The sequence below is a fragment of the Danio rerio genome, chromosome 18, assembly GCF_052040795.2.
Source record: "Danio rerio strain M-AB ecotype USA chromosome 18, GRCz13ab, whole genome shotgun sequence".
NCBI lineage: Eukaryota > Metazoa > Chordata > Actinopteri > Cypriniformes > Danionidae > Danio > Danio rerio.
Genome location: NC_141038.1, coordinates 23,568,955 through 23,581,584, shown reverse-complemented (window position 1 = coordinate 23,581,584; position 12,630 = coordinate 23,568,955). Strand labels below are relative to the sequence as shown.

The following is a 12,630-nucleotide window of genomic DNA, read 5'->3' as shown; positions in this document are numbered from 1 at the left end:
GTGTCGGTTAAGTGAAGTAATAGCTAGTTTAGTAAGTAACTTATAAGGTCTGATAACATAACAGTGCCCGCACCTCAATGTACATACTGTCCACGGGCTGTAACACAGGCTCTTTTGCAGTGCACAAATGCATACAAAATGCTTAAATTAATATTTCATTGATGTAAATACACATCCCTTTAATGACAAGAAAGCTGATGTGGATTAAATATGATGATCACAGCAGCAATCTTTCTCCCCTTAACCATATTTAAAGTTAATAACACTTATAACTCAGAATTGGATCTAAATATGTCATTGGGAAAATATGAGTTTCCCAATATAAAATGCAACTTCACACATGCCAATTGTGTCCAATTTTCAACTAGGAAACTCATGCTTACTATAATACAAATGGTACACGAAGGCAGCATAAATGCTCTTTTAAACTTGATTCTGACTGGCTGCCAATGTTTAAATCATTCATCAGCGGGAAAATGATCCCGCGATATCATTCTCCATCCCATTATTGTCATAGTATTGTACTCTAGTTGACACGCATTGTTGTGTTGTGGATGCTGTTATTTTCAGTTAAAATGATTTTTTAAGGCGTTGTAGTTATTATCATCATTGGTGTGAAAGGGTCTTTAATCAGCATCATTTAGGAATCTCATTGTAGGAAAACATTGCCAAGAACATACCTTATAACTACAGCTGTAAGCAGATTAATCAGTTCCAAAATAAAATTTTAAATAATATTTGTGATAATATATATATATATATTATTTATTTATTTTTTTAAACCTTTAAAAAATTAATTTAAAACCTTTACCAGCCAAGCTAAAATAAATAAGAGATTCTTCAGAGGAAAAATAATAAAAATAATAATAAATATTGAGAATTTCAGCAAGACAATGATCCAAAACAAAGACAAGGAAACTCTCTAATGCTTTCAGAGAAAGAAAATCAAGTTTTGCCCAGCCAAACACCTGACTTAAATCCAAAAGAAAAAATTAAAGTTAAGATTTAAGAGACGAGACGCATAGAACCATCAAGATTTAAAAACTTCATTCTTCCATATGAGAGGCGTCTTTAAGCTGCCATTACCAAATAGCCTTTTATATAAAGTGTTAAATGTGTTTCAGTAGTTCAGAACTTTATTTTTGTGTCATTCCATTGTTATTATACATTTACTCATTTTTCAGATTTATTTATTTATTTATTTTTTACATTTTTGTTTTTTACATGTTTGAGTTTTTATCAAAATCTGGTTCAATTCCATGTCAACAGCTCCTTTAGAATTATTATTCCAAGGAAAAAAACATGACGTGTTCCATACTTATTGCTGTACATGTAGATAGTTTAGTAAAAGTATCAGTTTTGTAAATGTTTCTGTTTTCTTTGTTTTTATACATACATAACAAGTACACACAGTACATATACATATATTATATAAATACAAACATTTATTTGAGATCTGATTAATCACTTGACTTCACTGCAATATGCTTAGTATACCTGTGTGAACTTGACCATGGAGAGTGAGACATGAAGTGTATTTAGACAATAAGTAAGTGTCTCGTCCACATCACCAGATGTCCCTGTGTGGAGAAAGGCGCAGTTCTTCCCCATTGCTCTGTCTGAGGAAGTCTCTAAAGTCTCTCTGTATCTTTGTAATCCAGAGAGCAATGTTCACAAAGCTCCGCTCAGTCTGTGCCTGCAGGCCTCAGACACCTGGCAGGAGTTCTGATGTTTTTATTGTATTTTTCAGGTGAGCCGGTGCTTGTGAAGAACTTGCGCTGGAGTCTGCTGTTTGGGCTCTGGTTTATGTTTGCCTTGCTATGGTTTGGACGTGAGGTTTATTTTAAATAAGACCTAATACATATTCTATTTTTTTATTTTGAAGCATTCTATAAAAGAGAAACGTCTCTGTCTGTTTGGTTCTAAACTGTGTGCGTGGTTATACTAGGAAATATTAGCTGCTTTCCTCCTCAGACTAGCAATGACTCAATAATGCTGTTATTTTTATCTGATTGATAGCTGAAAATCCATCACAATCTGAACCCAGCTAAAAGTATGCATAGAGTATAAAAGAGATGTGAAACTGCAGTTGATAATGAGCGAGGTTATGTTGTGTTTCTGTTACTTTTAGGATACAATATAGCTTGAGATGGTAACTAAAGGGAAGAAGTCTTTTTTCAGTATTGATATAATGACATCATAACTTTAGACCATGAAAACAGCAGACGGCCACAAATTAAAAATGTATGATATACGATGGCAAAGTAACAGATGGTTGTTCATAAGGGGTTTATTTCCTATTTGCATCTATTGATTCCAATTGTATTTGTGTCATAAACACATGCATATAGATGTTCAAATACATGCATACTAATAGGTCAAATTAGAAAATGGATTTTCCAAAAAATAAAAAATTAAACAATTCATGACCTTGTAGATACATTATATATATATATATATATATATATATATATATATATATATATATATATATATATATATATATATATATATATATATATATATATAAATAAATACACATAAATGTTTTTTTGTTTTTTTTACCATGAGCTACAGTATGCAAACTGTATACATATTCTGTGTCCTGTGGTTATTTCAAATGAAAGTAAGGAAGCAATGAAGGAAGGAAGGAAAGGGTAAGGATGGAACGGAAAAAAAAAATGAAGAAAAAGGAAAAGAAGAAAAAAATTAAAAGAAAGGGTGAGGAAGGATGGAAAAAGAAAGGAAGGAAGGAAAAGAAAAGAAGGAATGAAAATTAATTACAGGAAAGGAAAATAAGGAAGAGGATATAAAAAGGAATGAGGAAATGATGGGAAGGAAAAGGAAAGAAGTAAAAAGGGAAGAAAGAAAAGAAAAAAGGAAGGAAAGGGGAAATGGGAGGAATGAAGGAAAAATGGAAAGGAAAGGAAATAAACAAAGGAAGGAATAAAAGAATGGAAGGGAAAGAATGAAAAGGAAATAAAAGAAAACAAATTAAAGAAAAGAAGGTAGAGAAAGGGCAAGGAAAGATGGAAAAGGAAAGGAAGGAAAATGAATTGAAGGAAAGGAAAAGGAAGGAAAGATTATAAAAAAAGAATGAAGAAAGAGAAGGGGAGAAAAAAGGAAATGTAAATTAGGGGAAGGAAGGAAAAGGAAAAAATGAAAAGGGAAGGGAGAAAGGAAAGAGGCAGATAAAGAAGATGGAAAGATGGGAAAGGGGAGGAATGAAGAAATAAAAGGAAAGGAAGTAAATGGAATTAAAGAAAGAAAGGAATGGAAGGAAGAGAAAGCAATTAAATGAAAGGAAAAGGAAGGAAGAGGATTTAAAGGAAGGAATAAAGGAAGAAAATGGGAGAAATAAAGGAAAAGGGAATGATGGGGAAGGAAGAAAGGAAAGGGGGAAATAAAAAAGGAAGGAAGGAAAGAAGGGAAATGGGAGGAATGAGGGAAATAAATGGAAAGGAAGGAAATGGAAATAAAGAAAGGAATGGAAGGAAGGGAAAGGAATTGAATGAAAGGAAAAGGAAGAAAGATCATATAAAGAAAGGAATAAAGGAAGAGAAGGGGAGAATTAAAGAAAAAGAAAATGATGGGGAAGGAAGGAAAATGGAAGGAAGAAAAGAACAAAGGAAGAAAGAAAGGAATTGAAGGAAAGGAAAATGAAGGAAGAGGATATAAAGAAAGGAATGAAGGAAGAGAAGGGGAGAAAGAAAGGAAAAGTAAATGATGTTGAAGGAAGGAAGGTAGAAAAGAAAAGGTGGAGGAAGAAAGGAAAGAAATGTAAAGGAAGGAAAAGGAAAGTAAGGAAAAATAAATAAAAGAAAGGTGAAAGGAAGCAAAAGGAAAAGAAAGAAATGAACTTAGTGTGGATTTTGTTTATTTAAAGACGTAGTATAAATAGGCTAGATTATTGGACGTAAACAAACAATATGTAATACTTTCATTCTGTATTAAATTCTATATTTAACTTTTTTTTATAAAACTTTTATATAGAATGATATATTCATATATGCAAATTACACAACCGTTCATAACGCTGACCCCAGCTCACAAGATGAGAACAAACAGACTCGCACAAAGCCAACACCAGTTGTCTAGAATATAAATCACTCCTATTTATTTGTCACATTTGTGACCATTTTCCATTTAGTGAGGGGCCTTGGACATCTCGTCACTGTGACTGCGTGTGTGTACATGTATATACATGTGTGTGTGGGAGAGCACTTGCTGAAGAGATGCTGTCTCTTAATCATCCTGGAGAGCGCAATGCATTAGCTTCTGATCTCCAAGCAATACATCACGTCATTTCACTAATTAGTAATGTTTACAAGATATAAAAGGCCTGAACCCACTGCACACACCCACACACAAATGATCAGTTTAGCTCTACTACTTAACATCGCGAGCGTGGTCTGGAGGCCAGGCGACATCCGCCTCCACGTGTCAACCAGGAGGACCTGCTGCAGCCCCTCGGGCCTGCCCTTTATCCCCGTCTCTGACCCTTCTGTCTGGCAGGATCCCTCTCCGCCTCCGCAGGTTCCCCCGTCTGCCCCGAGCAGCTTTAATAACAGAGACTGTCCTGATCACAGCAGGGGGCCAGACTCCAGACTAATGCAGTCAGACAGGAGGGTGTGTGTGTGAGAGAGTGTGTGTTGCATACTATATAGGCTATATTCAGTCTTCATAAACACACTCACACACATGCAGCGGACAATACTGTCTGCATTTACACATTTAATATCCTGAGGTCAGTCAAGCGCAGGTTATGGGTTGTGGAACTCTAAACATGTTTACAATATGTTTATTATTTATAATATTCCACACACGCCTCAGTTTACAATGTAAACCAACAACCCGGCAATGCAACTAAACAGTGTTTGCAAGACTTTATTAATAAATCAGTTTGTTTACTTCTAGTGATGTCAAATGCAATCATGTATGTATCTAACTTCAGTTTTGTTTACGACATTGTCATGTTAAACACATAATTAAAAACTGAGTCTTGCAACATATCTGTGGCTCATATATTATCCACTTAAAATGTGTCATTTTGATTGTAACTCTTCTACACATTTTTTAAAAATAATTCTTTAGGTGATGAAAGCATGTGAACTTGGGTTTTATTTCCTCTCTTTCCTCTTCCAAATTGTTTGCTCAGTCTGGCTGTGCTTAAATCTACACTGAAGTCGTGTTTCTACCACACGTCCCATATGTGCAACTCATTAAAGGGCCATGAAACCCCTCTCTTTCAGTTACCTTAGAATTTTTTCAAAAACGCTTCATAATGGATAGGCATGGATAGGCGATGTGTCTGAATGGTAACAAACTTAACTGATAAAAGACAAAGTGCCATTCTAAAATTCTCGTACAGCTCTCACAAGAAAAATGCTTGCTGCAAGCCAACAGGTTTGCTGTATCAGCCCTGACAGCATCGCGGGGAAAAACAAGCAAAAAACCATGTGGATCATGGAAACAAACACATACCACACTTCATGATCGGCTAAATACTGCGTGCCGTGTGTGGATGTGGTCTCACAGCTTGGCAGGTCTGCCTTGCCTTCGGAAAGCATGTGCTGTCATGAATAATTAAGAAGCAGGGTCTTCTCATAGGATAAGAACACTCCGCTATGAATAATAACGAGAAACTGACGCGTCATCACTGGACAGCAGATGAGCAATATGTCAAAGATTTTGATCCCGCCCCAAAAATTATTTTAAACCTGGAAGATGAAATTATCTGACAAAAGCTCAAAAGGATCCAGTTCTTCCCACAATTAAAGCTGACAGGCTAAATTTGTCTTAATTGATGCTCAGCACACACAAATATGTTAAAATTAAAAAAAAAAAAAAAAAAAAAGTATTCAAGGGTTTCTTGAACCTTTAATTAAACGAAAAGCTTGGTGAAATCGGACAATGGGGCAAAAATGTAGTTGTGTCGATTGGGTTATGCTTACACCATTTATCTTAAAATTTATTCATTTTATATTTAATATTTAAATACTTATATTTATATACTTAAATACTTATATTATATACTTATATTTAATAATCGCATTTACGTGACCAGGTGCATTGTCAGCTTAGTAAGCACAGCCGGGTTAGGAACGTGCATTATTTTTGTCTTCTGCATATGAGCACAGGGGTCAGAGTTCAGCACCATCCACATGTGGGACCCTGAGGCCTGATGGTAATTAATTTGATGTGAGCTGGTAATCTACTGTTTGAGGCTCTTAAGACAAACTGCGCCTGCAGTCAAACTGACTAATTAATATAATCCCCTATCATGTGATCTTGGTGTAGTGGTGCATGCTGGGCTGCTTCTTTCAGATGGGACAGATGGTTTGAAGTTGTCAAAATGTTTTTAATAATGTTTACTTCATACATGTATTTTGAGGTGATTTCTTTTCTTAGGAATTAGATTATGTTATTTTTGTTTAGCAAATGATAGGTCATTATTTTATGTGTTTTATTTATTGACAATTTATTATAAAAATAGTTTAGTTCCATTTCTATTTTGTGTCAGTTTTCCTAGAATGTTTAAAGGTCCCTTGAAGTGCTTTGAAGTGTGCATTTTTTTCATTTAATGTTTGATGTAATCTCAATCAAAACATGAATAGAGGGTGGGACGCAGTGTAGCTTCCCCTTTTTTAATAATAAACAGCCGATAGCATTTTGAGAGTGGTTGAGCTCAAGCGCAATAAATGTGAAGCATCTTGAAGGGATCGTGGCATGTCAGATACTAGAGAGGATTTGATAAGAAACTGAAGTATGAGGTGACGTGAGTAAAACTGTAGATCCATTTAGGGATATAACGATTAACCGATTTCACTATTAACTGTGCTTTAACTCGTTAGGGTTAATTAATCATAAAGGCTTCTCAACGCCGCTTTTTTACACGGAACAAAACTGCTGCAACTAAACAAAGTCATGCTAACTGTGTTTAACTAGTTTAAAGTGCCGAGCTTGTACACCAAGGCTAATACCCACAACCACTGGATTAACTATGGCTATTAACTATATGACTAAGGGCGTTCACATATCGTGTCTGTGCACGTACAAGTTTGTTGTTTCCAATAGAAGCGTACAGTTTGCGTGTGCATATTGGGAGCGATGCGCACCCGGCACGACACGGTCATGTTTTCTAGGCGCACTCAGTTGAAAAAGAATGCCTTGAGCGCACCGCGAGTCATGTGACAAGTAATGGACTGATCAGTTTCATACTTTGTATGAAATATAGACATTTCTACTCAAACAAGAGAAAAAAGATACAAAATGATTGTGAAAATGACGATTTTGTAATATAGTTGATCAAAGGTGCCTTTCAGACAGCCTTTGACTACATTTATTCTCTTTAAAAAGGAAATACATGTATGTAGCTAAAATTGATATTTGACATAGATTTTTTTATTTGTTTATATTTATTTATTTTCATTTATTTATTCATTGTTCTGTCGTTTATTTTCAATGTAAAGTTATTACTTATGTTTAAATGCCAAAACTTTTTTTCTTATTAATATTCTTTCTTATTATAACTTTTTTTTTTTATTTAAGTCAAAGATAGAAATGGACTATTGTTTTTTATTACTTGTTCTGTGTATTATTTGGTTACTGAGCAGCAATAAATAACACTGTAAAATATAAGGAGATTTCATGTGATTTTCTACACTATTAATGTTTTGAAATGAACAAAAGCATAATAATAGTGAAACCGTGATTATTCCTCAGACTATAATCGTACAACTAAAATCTATAATCCTTCCATCCCTAGATCCATTTAGGTGACAAACTACAATCTTTATGTTTATATCTTCTAATCATGAATTTGGTCACCGTTTTCTTAAAGATTTCCTTAAAAACTAACAATACTGATACTAGCATCTAAAAAAAAGTTTGTTTCATGGGACCTTTAAGTAGAAAGTTTTAACGAGGACAAAATATTAATTTCCCTGGATATTGTTCTTGCATAATTAAAATTGAACAGAAACATACTGTACAGACATGCTGCTAAGCACTTCAGGCTCGACCATTACACCACCTCCATAGCAACCACATAACAATGCCCTGGCAACCACTCTAAAATCCCTAAAATCTTCAGAAAAATCCAAAATACGCCATGTCCATTATAAGGCTGTAGGACTAAATGTGCTCACAGCAGAAATCATGCACACAGTTTAATGTAAGTCAGCAGTCTGTTGATGACTTCCTGCCATTTCAACTCCCAGCAGGCTGTGCTCTCATAATCACAAAAAAAAGGACCTCTGCGTGAAGACCCACGCTTAAAAACCCCTGCTGCAGGTTAAAAATAACCAAAAACCCTCTCCCTGCTGACGCATGTTACCCTCCCACTAGACTCCAGTTCTCTGTTTTCTCTGTTACCTGCTCATAGGCTAAAACCAGCCTCACTTTTTCATTTTCTGCTCAGACGGATCAGCTGTGATTGTTTGGATCTTCTGAATAGTGAATGTAATGTGTTTTGAGAGGGGCTTTGATTAATCTGCTGTTTAATCTGATGCTGTTTCATGACCCTTGACCTATTGCAAGATTTATCACAATCCTTGTTTGTTCATCCATCAGCTCTTTTTGTTTTTTGCATAATATAAAGAGTCAGGAATCAATTTCGTATTGAATTCTTCGAGAGAGCACGGAAAATAATAAATCTAAAATTGATTTATGGGGATCGATGTAATAAATGAGGTCACAGTGATGTGAGACTGGTAGGGCAGATGGTGAATCTCATGGCGAGGCACTTTGTGTATCATTTTTAGTAGCAGGGAACGCTGTTATATGCTAGTGATAAAGCTGCACTGCGGTTTGTACAGTAGATCATTCTAAATTTAGTGAGCAAATGGAAGGTTTTTGTGGAGCTGCGAGAAGGGGAGTCTTTTTCTTTATGAAGGCAGCTGACATGAGGAATTGGATGGAAGGAGATGAAAGCAGAGTGTCACAGTTTTGTTGAGCTGAATCTTTAGCAGGTCTTAAATAAATATTGACTGAGGAGAAAAATGAGGTGTGTTAATAATCAGTTTCGGTAGGGCACTTTTTTATATAATATATATCATTCTCTATTTTTAGAGCTGAAATATAATAATAATAATAATAATAATAATAATAATAATAATAATAATAATAATAATAGGGTTCTACTAATTACCATTTATTTTGATTAATCTATTGATTAATTATTTTATTGATTAATTATCTAATTTATTGATTAATTATCTAATTTATTGATTATTTGACTAATCCATATAACTAATTTTATACCAAATATCAATAATTTGGCTTAAGATCATTTTATTTAACTTGTAACTTTTGCATAGTGTACCATTAAATAGAGTCAATTAAAGAAGCCTTTTACAAAATGAACAAGTAAAACTGCAAAAAATTAATGATTAAAATGTCTTAACAAAAAATAATAATAATAATGCAAGCAAACCTAATAAAATAAACAAATAAAAGAGAAAGCATGTTCTTAATCTGAATGGCAGTACTATACATCACAAGTCATTTATGCCACTAACCATGCAATAAAATGACGTTAAAATGAGCAGAAGTACATTAATTATTTAATTGAAGTAGGCTAAATCAAGCCTGCACAATAACAAAATAAGGCACAGATTAAACTGTTACAATGATTCTCAATAGGGTCTATGCAGAGCTAGTGTTTCTTCCCATACTGATAAACTTCCAGTGAACGGTTATTGTGACTTTTCCATTTTATATGGTTCCTTTTACAGCATTGATGTTGTAAGGCAATTAACATATAATCAGTTAAACAGACTTCAGCATTAATTTAGTTGCACAAGCAAAAAACGAGATGAAAAGCCGTTTACACACAGGATTAGCAGGCTAGCGCAAAAGCTCTATTGAAAATACTGAAGTAAAATAAATGTTCATATTCTAAAGACATGGCGGGGGAAAGTGTAATTTAATGCAGTGCTTCTTGTTCAATCTAAGACCCACTTTATATCCGATATCACTCAGCCCATGGAAGTTGCTGATATTTAAAGAACACAGATCTTAAACGCTCCCATTTGGCACAGGTCACCAGAAACGCTTGACCTATGACAAATTAAGAGTCCTTCCGCATATACCCTATTACAATTATTGCACTCCAGATCTTTGAATATTTAGCCTATTTCTCTTATTTATCCTGATTGAGATAAGCAGCTCTTTAGATGAGAGCTGCTTATTTTTCTTGTTTTCGTTAATGCAGAATAGCTCAGCAAACAGAAACACAAGCACAACAGTAATCTGGTAAAGTTTGCGTTGCTTTGGCTTTTTCGGGGATAATTATTGTATTCTCCCGCCTGCAACAGAGAAATACAGAGAATCGTCTCTAGACTGATGCCATTTCATGCTGTTTAGCCTTATAATCTCTTAAAATATAAAAATGTGAGCAAAATCAGCTGTTTTGTCATCAATTTAGACATTACGCTAGAGAATGAATGGTGGAAGAAAGTAGTTCCTCATACAAAAGGATTTTGAGACTCAACGTGTTTGATTTTCTTTTTTATAAACATGATTATGCAGTCAAACTGTTGTATAAACGCAATATCACAATATACCTGCAATATACAGCCACATCGCACTGCTACGAGTGTGATATTGCTCATATATATACTTATATACTGTATTAGTTCTCTCATTTTGGTCAGTGGAATCCAGGGAGCTCCCAAAACACAGCTCAAGTTACTTCCATGTTTCTTCCATATATTTGTTTTTAAATGTCAGTGGTTTTGTAGACAGCAAATGTAACTAATTACAATTTAACCAGCACATCATGATATAGAACCAATTTCTCCATCTCTCTTTCTCTCCTCAGATGTAGACGACACTGTGCCGTTCCCGACCGGCTCTCTTCAGAGAAGAAAAAAGGGCCTAGGTGGTCTGCGTCAAGCACAGCCGAAGAGCAGACCACCACTCATCGGCCTTCCTCAAGATTTCCGACAAATCTCCTCTATCATAGATGTGGACATCCTACCCGAGACGCATCTGCGTGTCCGTCTGCACAAGCACGGCACCCACAAACCGCTTGGATTCTACATTCGTGATGGCGTCAGCGTCCGTGTCACTTCTCACGGTGTAGAGAAATTCCCCGGCATCTTTATCTCTCGCCTAGTGAAAGGCGGTTTAGCCGACACCACTGGGTTGCTAGGAGTAAACGACGAGATTCTTGAAGTGAATGGCATTGATGTGTCAGGAAAATCACTGGACCAGGTCACTGATATGATGGTGGCCAACAGCCACAACCTCATTGTTACGGTAAAACCTGCAATTTACCGCAGCTTAGACGACACATACCGTACATTTAAAACATCAGCTGGAAACAGTTCTGCTGGCTCAAGAGGCTCCGCCCTCTCACATGACTCCGCCCACAGCCCCGCCTCTCAGAACACCAGTCAATACAGCAACAGTAACAGTGTGGCAGAAGGTGACAGTGATGATGATACTGACCTGATCATTGAGAACGACAACCTGTCCACGTACGCGCAAAACCGGCTGACTAATGGCAACGGCAGCCATGGAAATGCCCAGTCGTCAGGCGCATTTGCACACAGGCCCCTCCCACAAAGTGTTTCCTTGCCCAGTAGCAGCTCTTTGAGCTCCCTGACCACACCCACACACAACGGCAGCCCGACCAAGACAAGCAGTAGCCAAGAAAGCATGAGGGAAGACGGCAATTTTATCACGTTGTAGGCTTCACACTACATTTGGAGCTTTTTATGCACATTTATGAGGAAACGAATGAAGGTTTATGTTACTTTTTCAGCCATTACTATCATGAACAACAACCTATTCAACAATCTTCCCCGTGAATGAGGACCCTCAGCCGGATCACACGGGTTGCACAATCTAACCAGTGTGTGAGGACACTGCGGTTGTCACTGTATGGAAGTGCCTCTCCTTTCGCCTTAGTTGTTTTATTGGGACAAAATCGATCATATTCATCTCTATAGACTTCAGAAGTGTGTTCACTACTTTATTGGGATGCCTGACGTTAAACTCAGAGTATGTGATGAAGTACAGATGAATGATTTGCTTCTGTGGAAATGATGCGTGTCTTTTTGTGGGCTCATCCCAGTTTTTATGATGCCTCTTGCATTGATGATAATGATAATGATGGTGGAAGATGATAACGAGGAGGAGGAGGTGGAGAAAATATAAGAGTGTTAAACTGGATCATGCTCACCTCATTCTGATGCTGATCATAGTTTCTGTTATGCAATGTCCACCAAAATGCTGATTCTGAAGTGGTGTTCATTCCCTTATAGAAAACCCACATGAGCTAAAATCATGTTATAATCACACATGGAACACATATTAAACTAAAGTTCACAAAACACAAATTCAAGTGGAAAATGTGTTTAAATATGAAGCTCATGTGGTTTTTCTGTAAGATTTACTTTCATCTCTAAACTAATTAGTGTTTATTATATTATTAACATTTAAAAACTTTAATACTCCCAGGTACTCTTAGGTTTGACGTACGTTATCAATGTTAAGAAAGGCTTTTAATTTATTGCTATTTTCATACATAGAAACGAAAGCCTCTTTGGGTTGCTCCTATGTCTAATGTTATTAGTTCTTCCTCAAATACTTCAAGATGTACTTGTTCCAAACCCATGT

General features: G+C 35.8%; 1 protein-coding gene across 1 annotated transcript in view; it reads left to right on the top strand.

Annotated features, from left to right (window-relative positions):
- pard6a (par-6 family cell polarity regulator alpha) overlaps positions 1-11,700 on the top strand; it is a 57,074-nt gene extending 45,374 nt beyond the window's left edge. The window contains 1 exon segment of the mRNA NM_001100051.2: positions 10,826-11,700. Coding sequence (NP_001093521.2) covers positions 10,826-11,700 — 875 coding nt within the window.
- Positions 11,701-12,630: the final 930 nt, after the last annotated feature.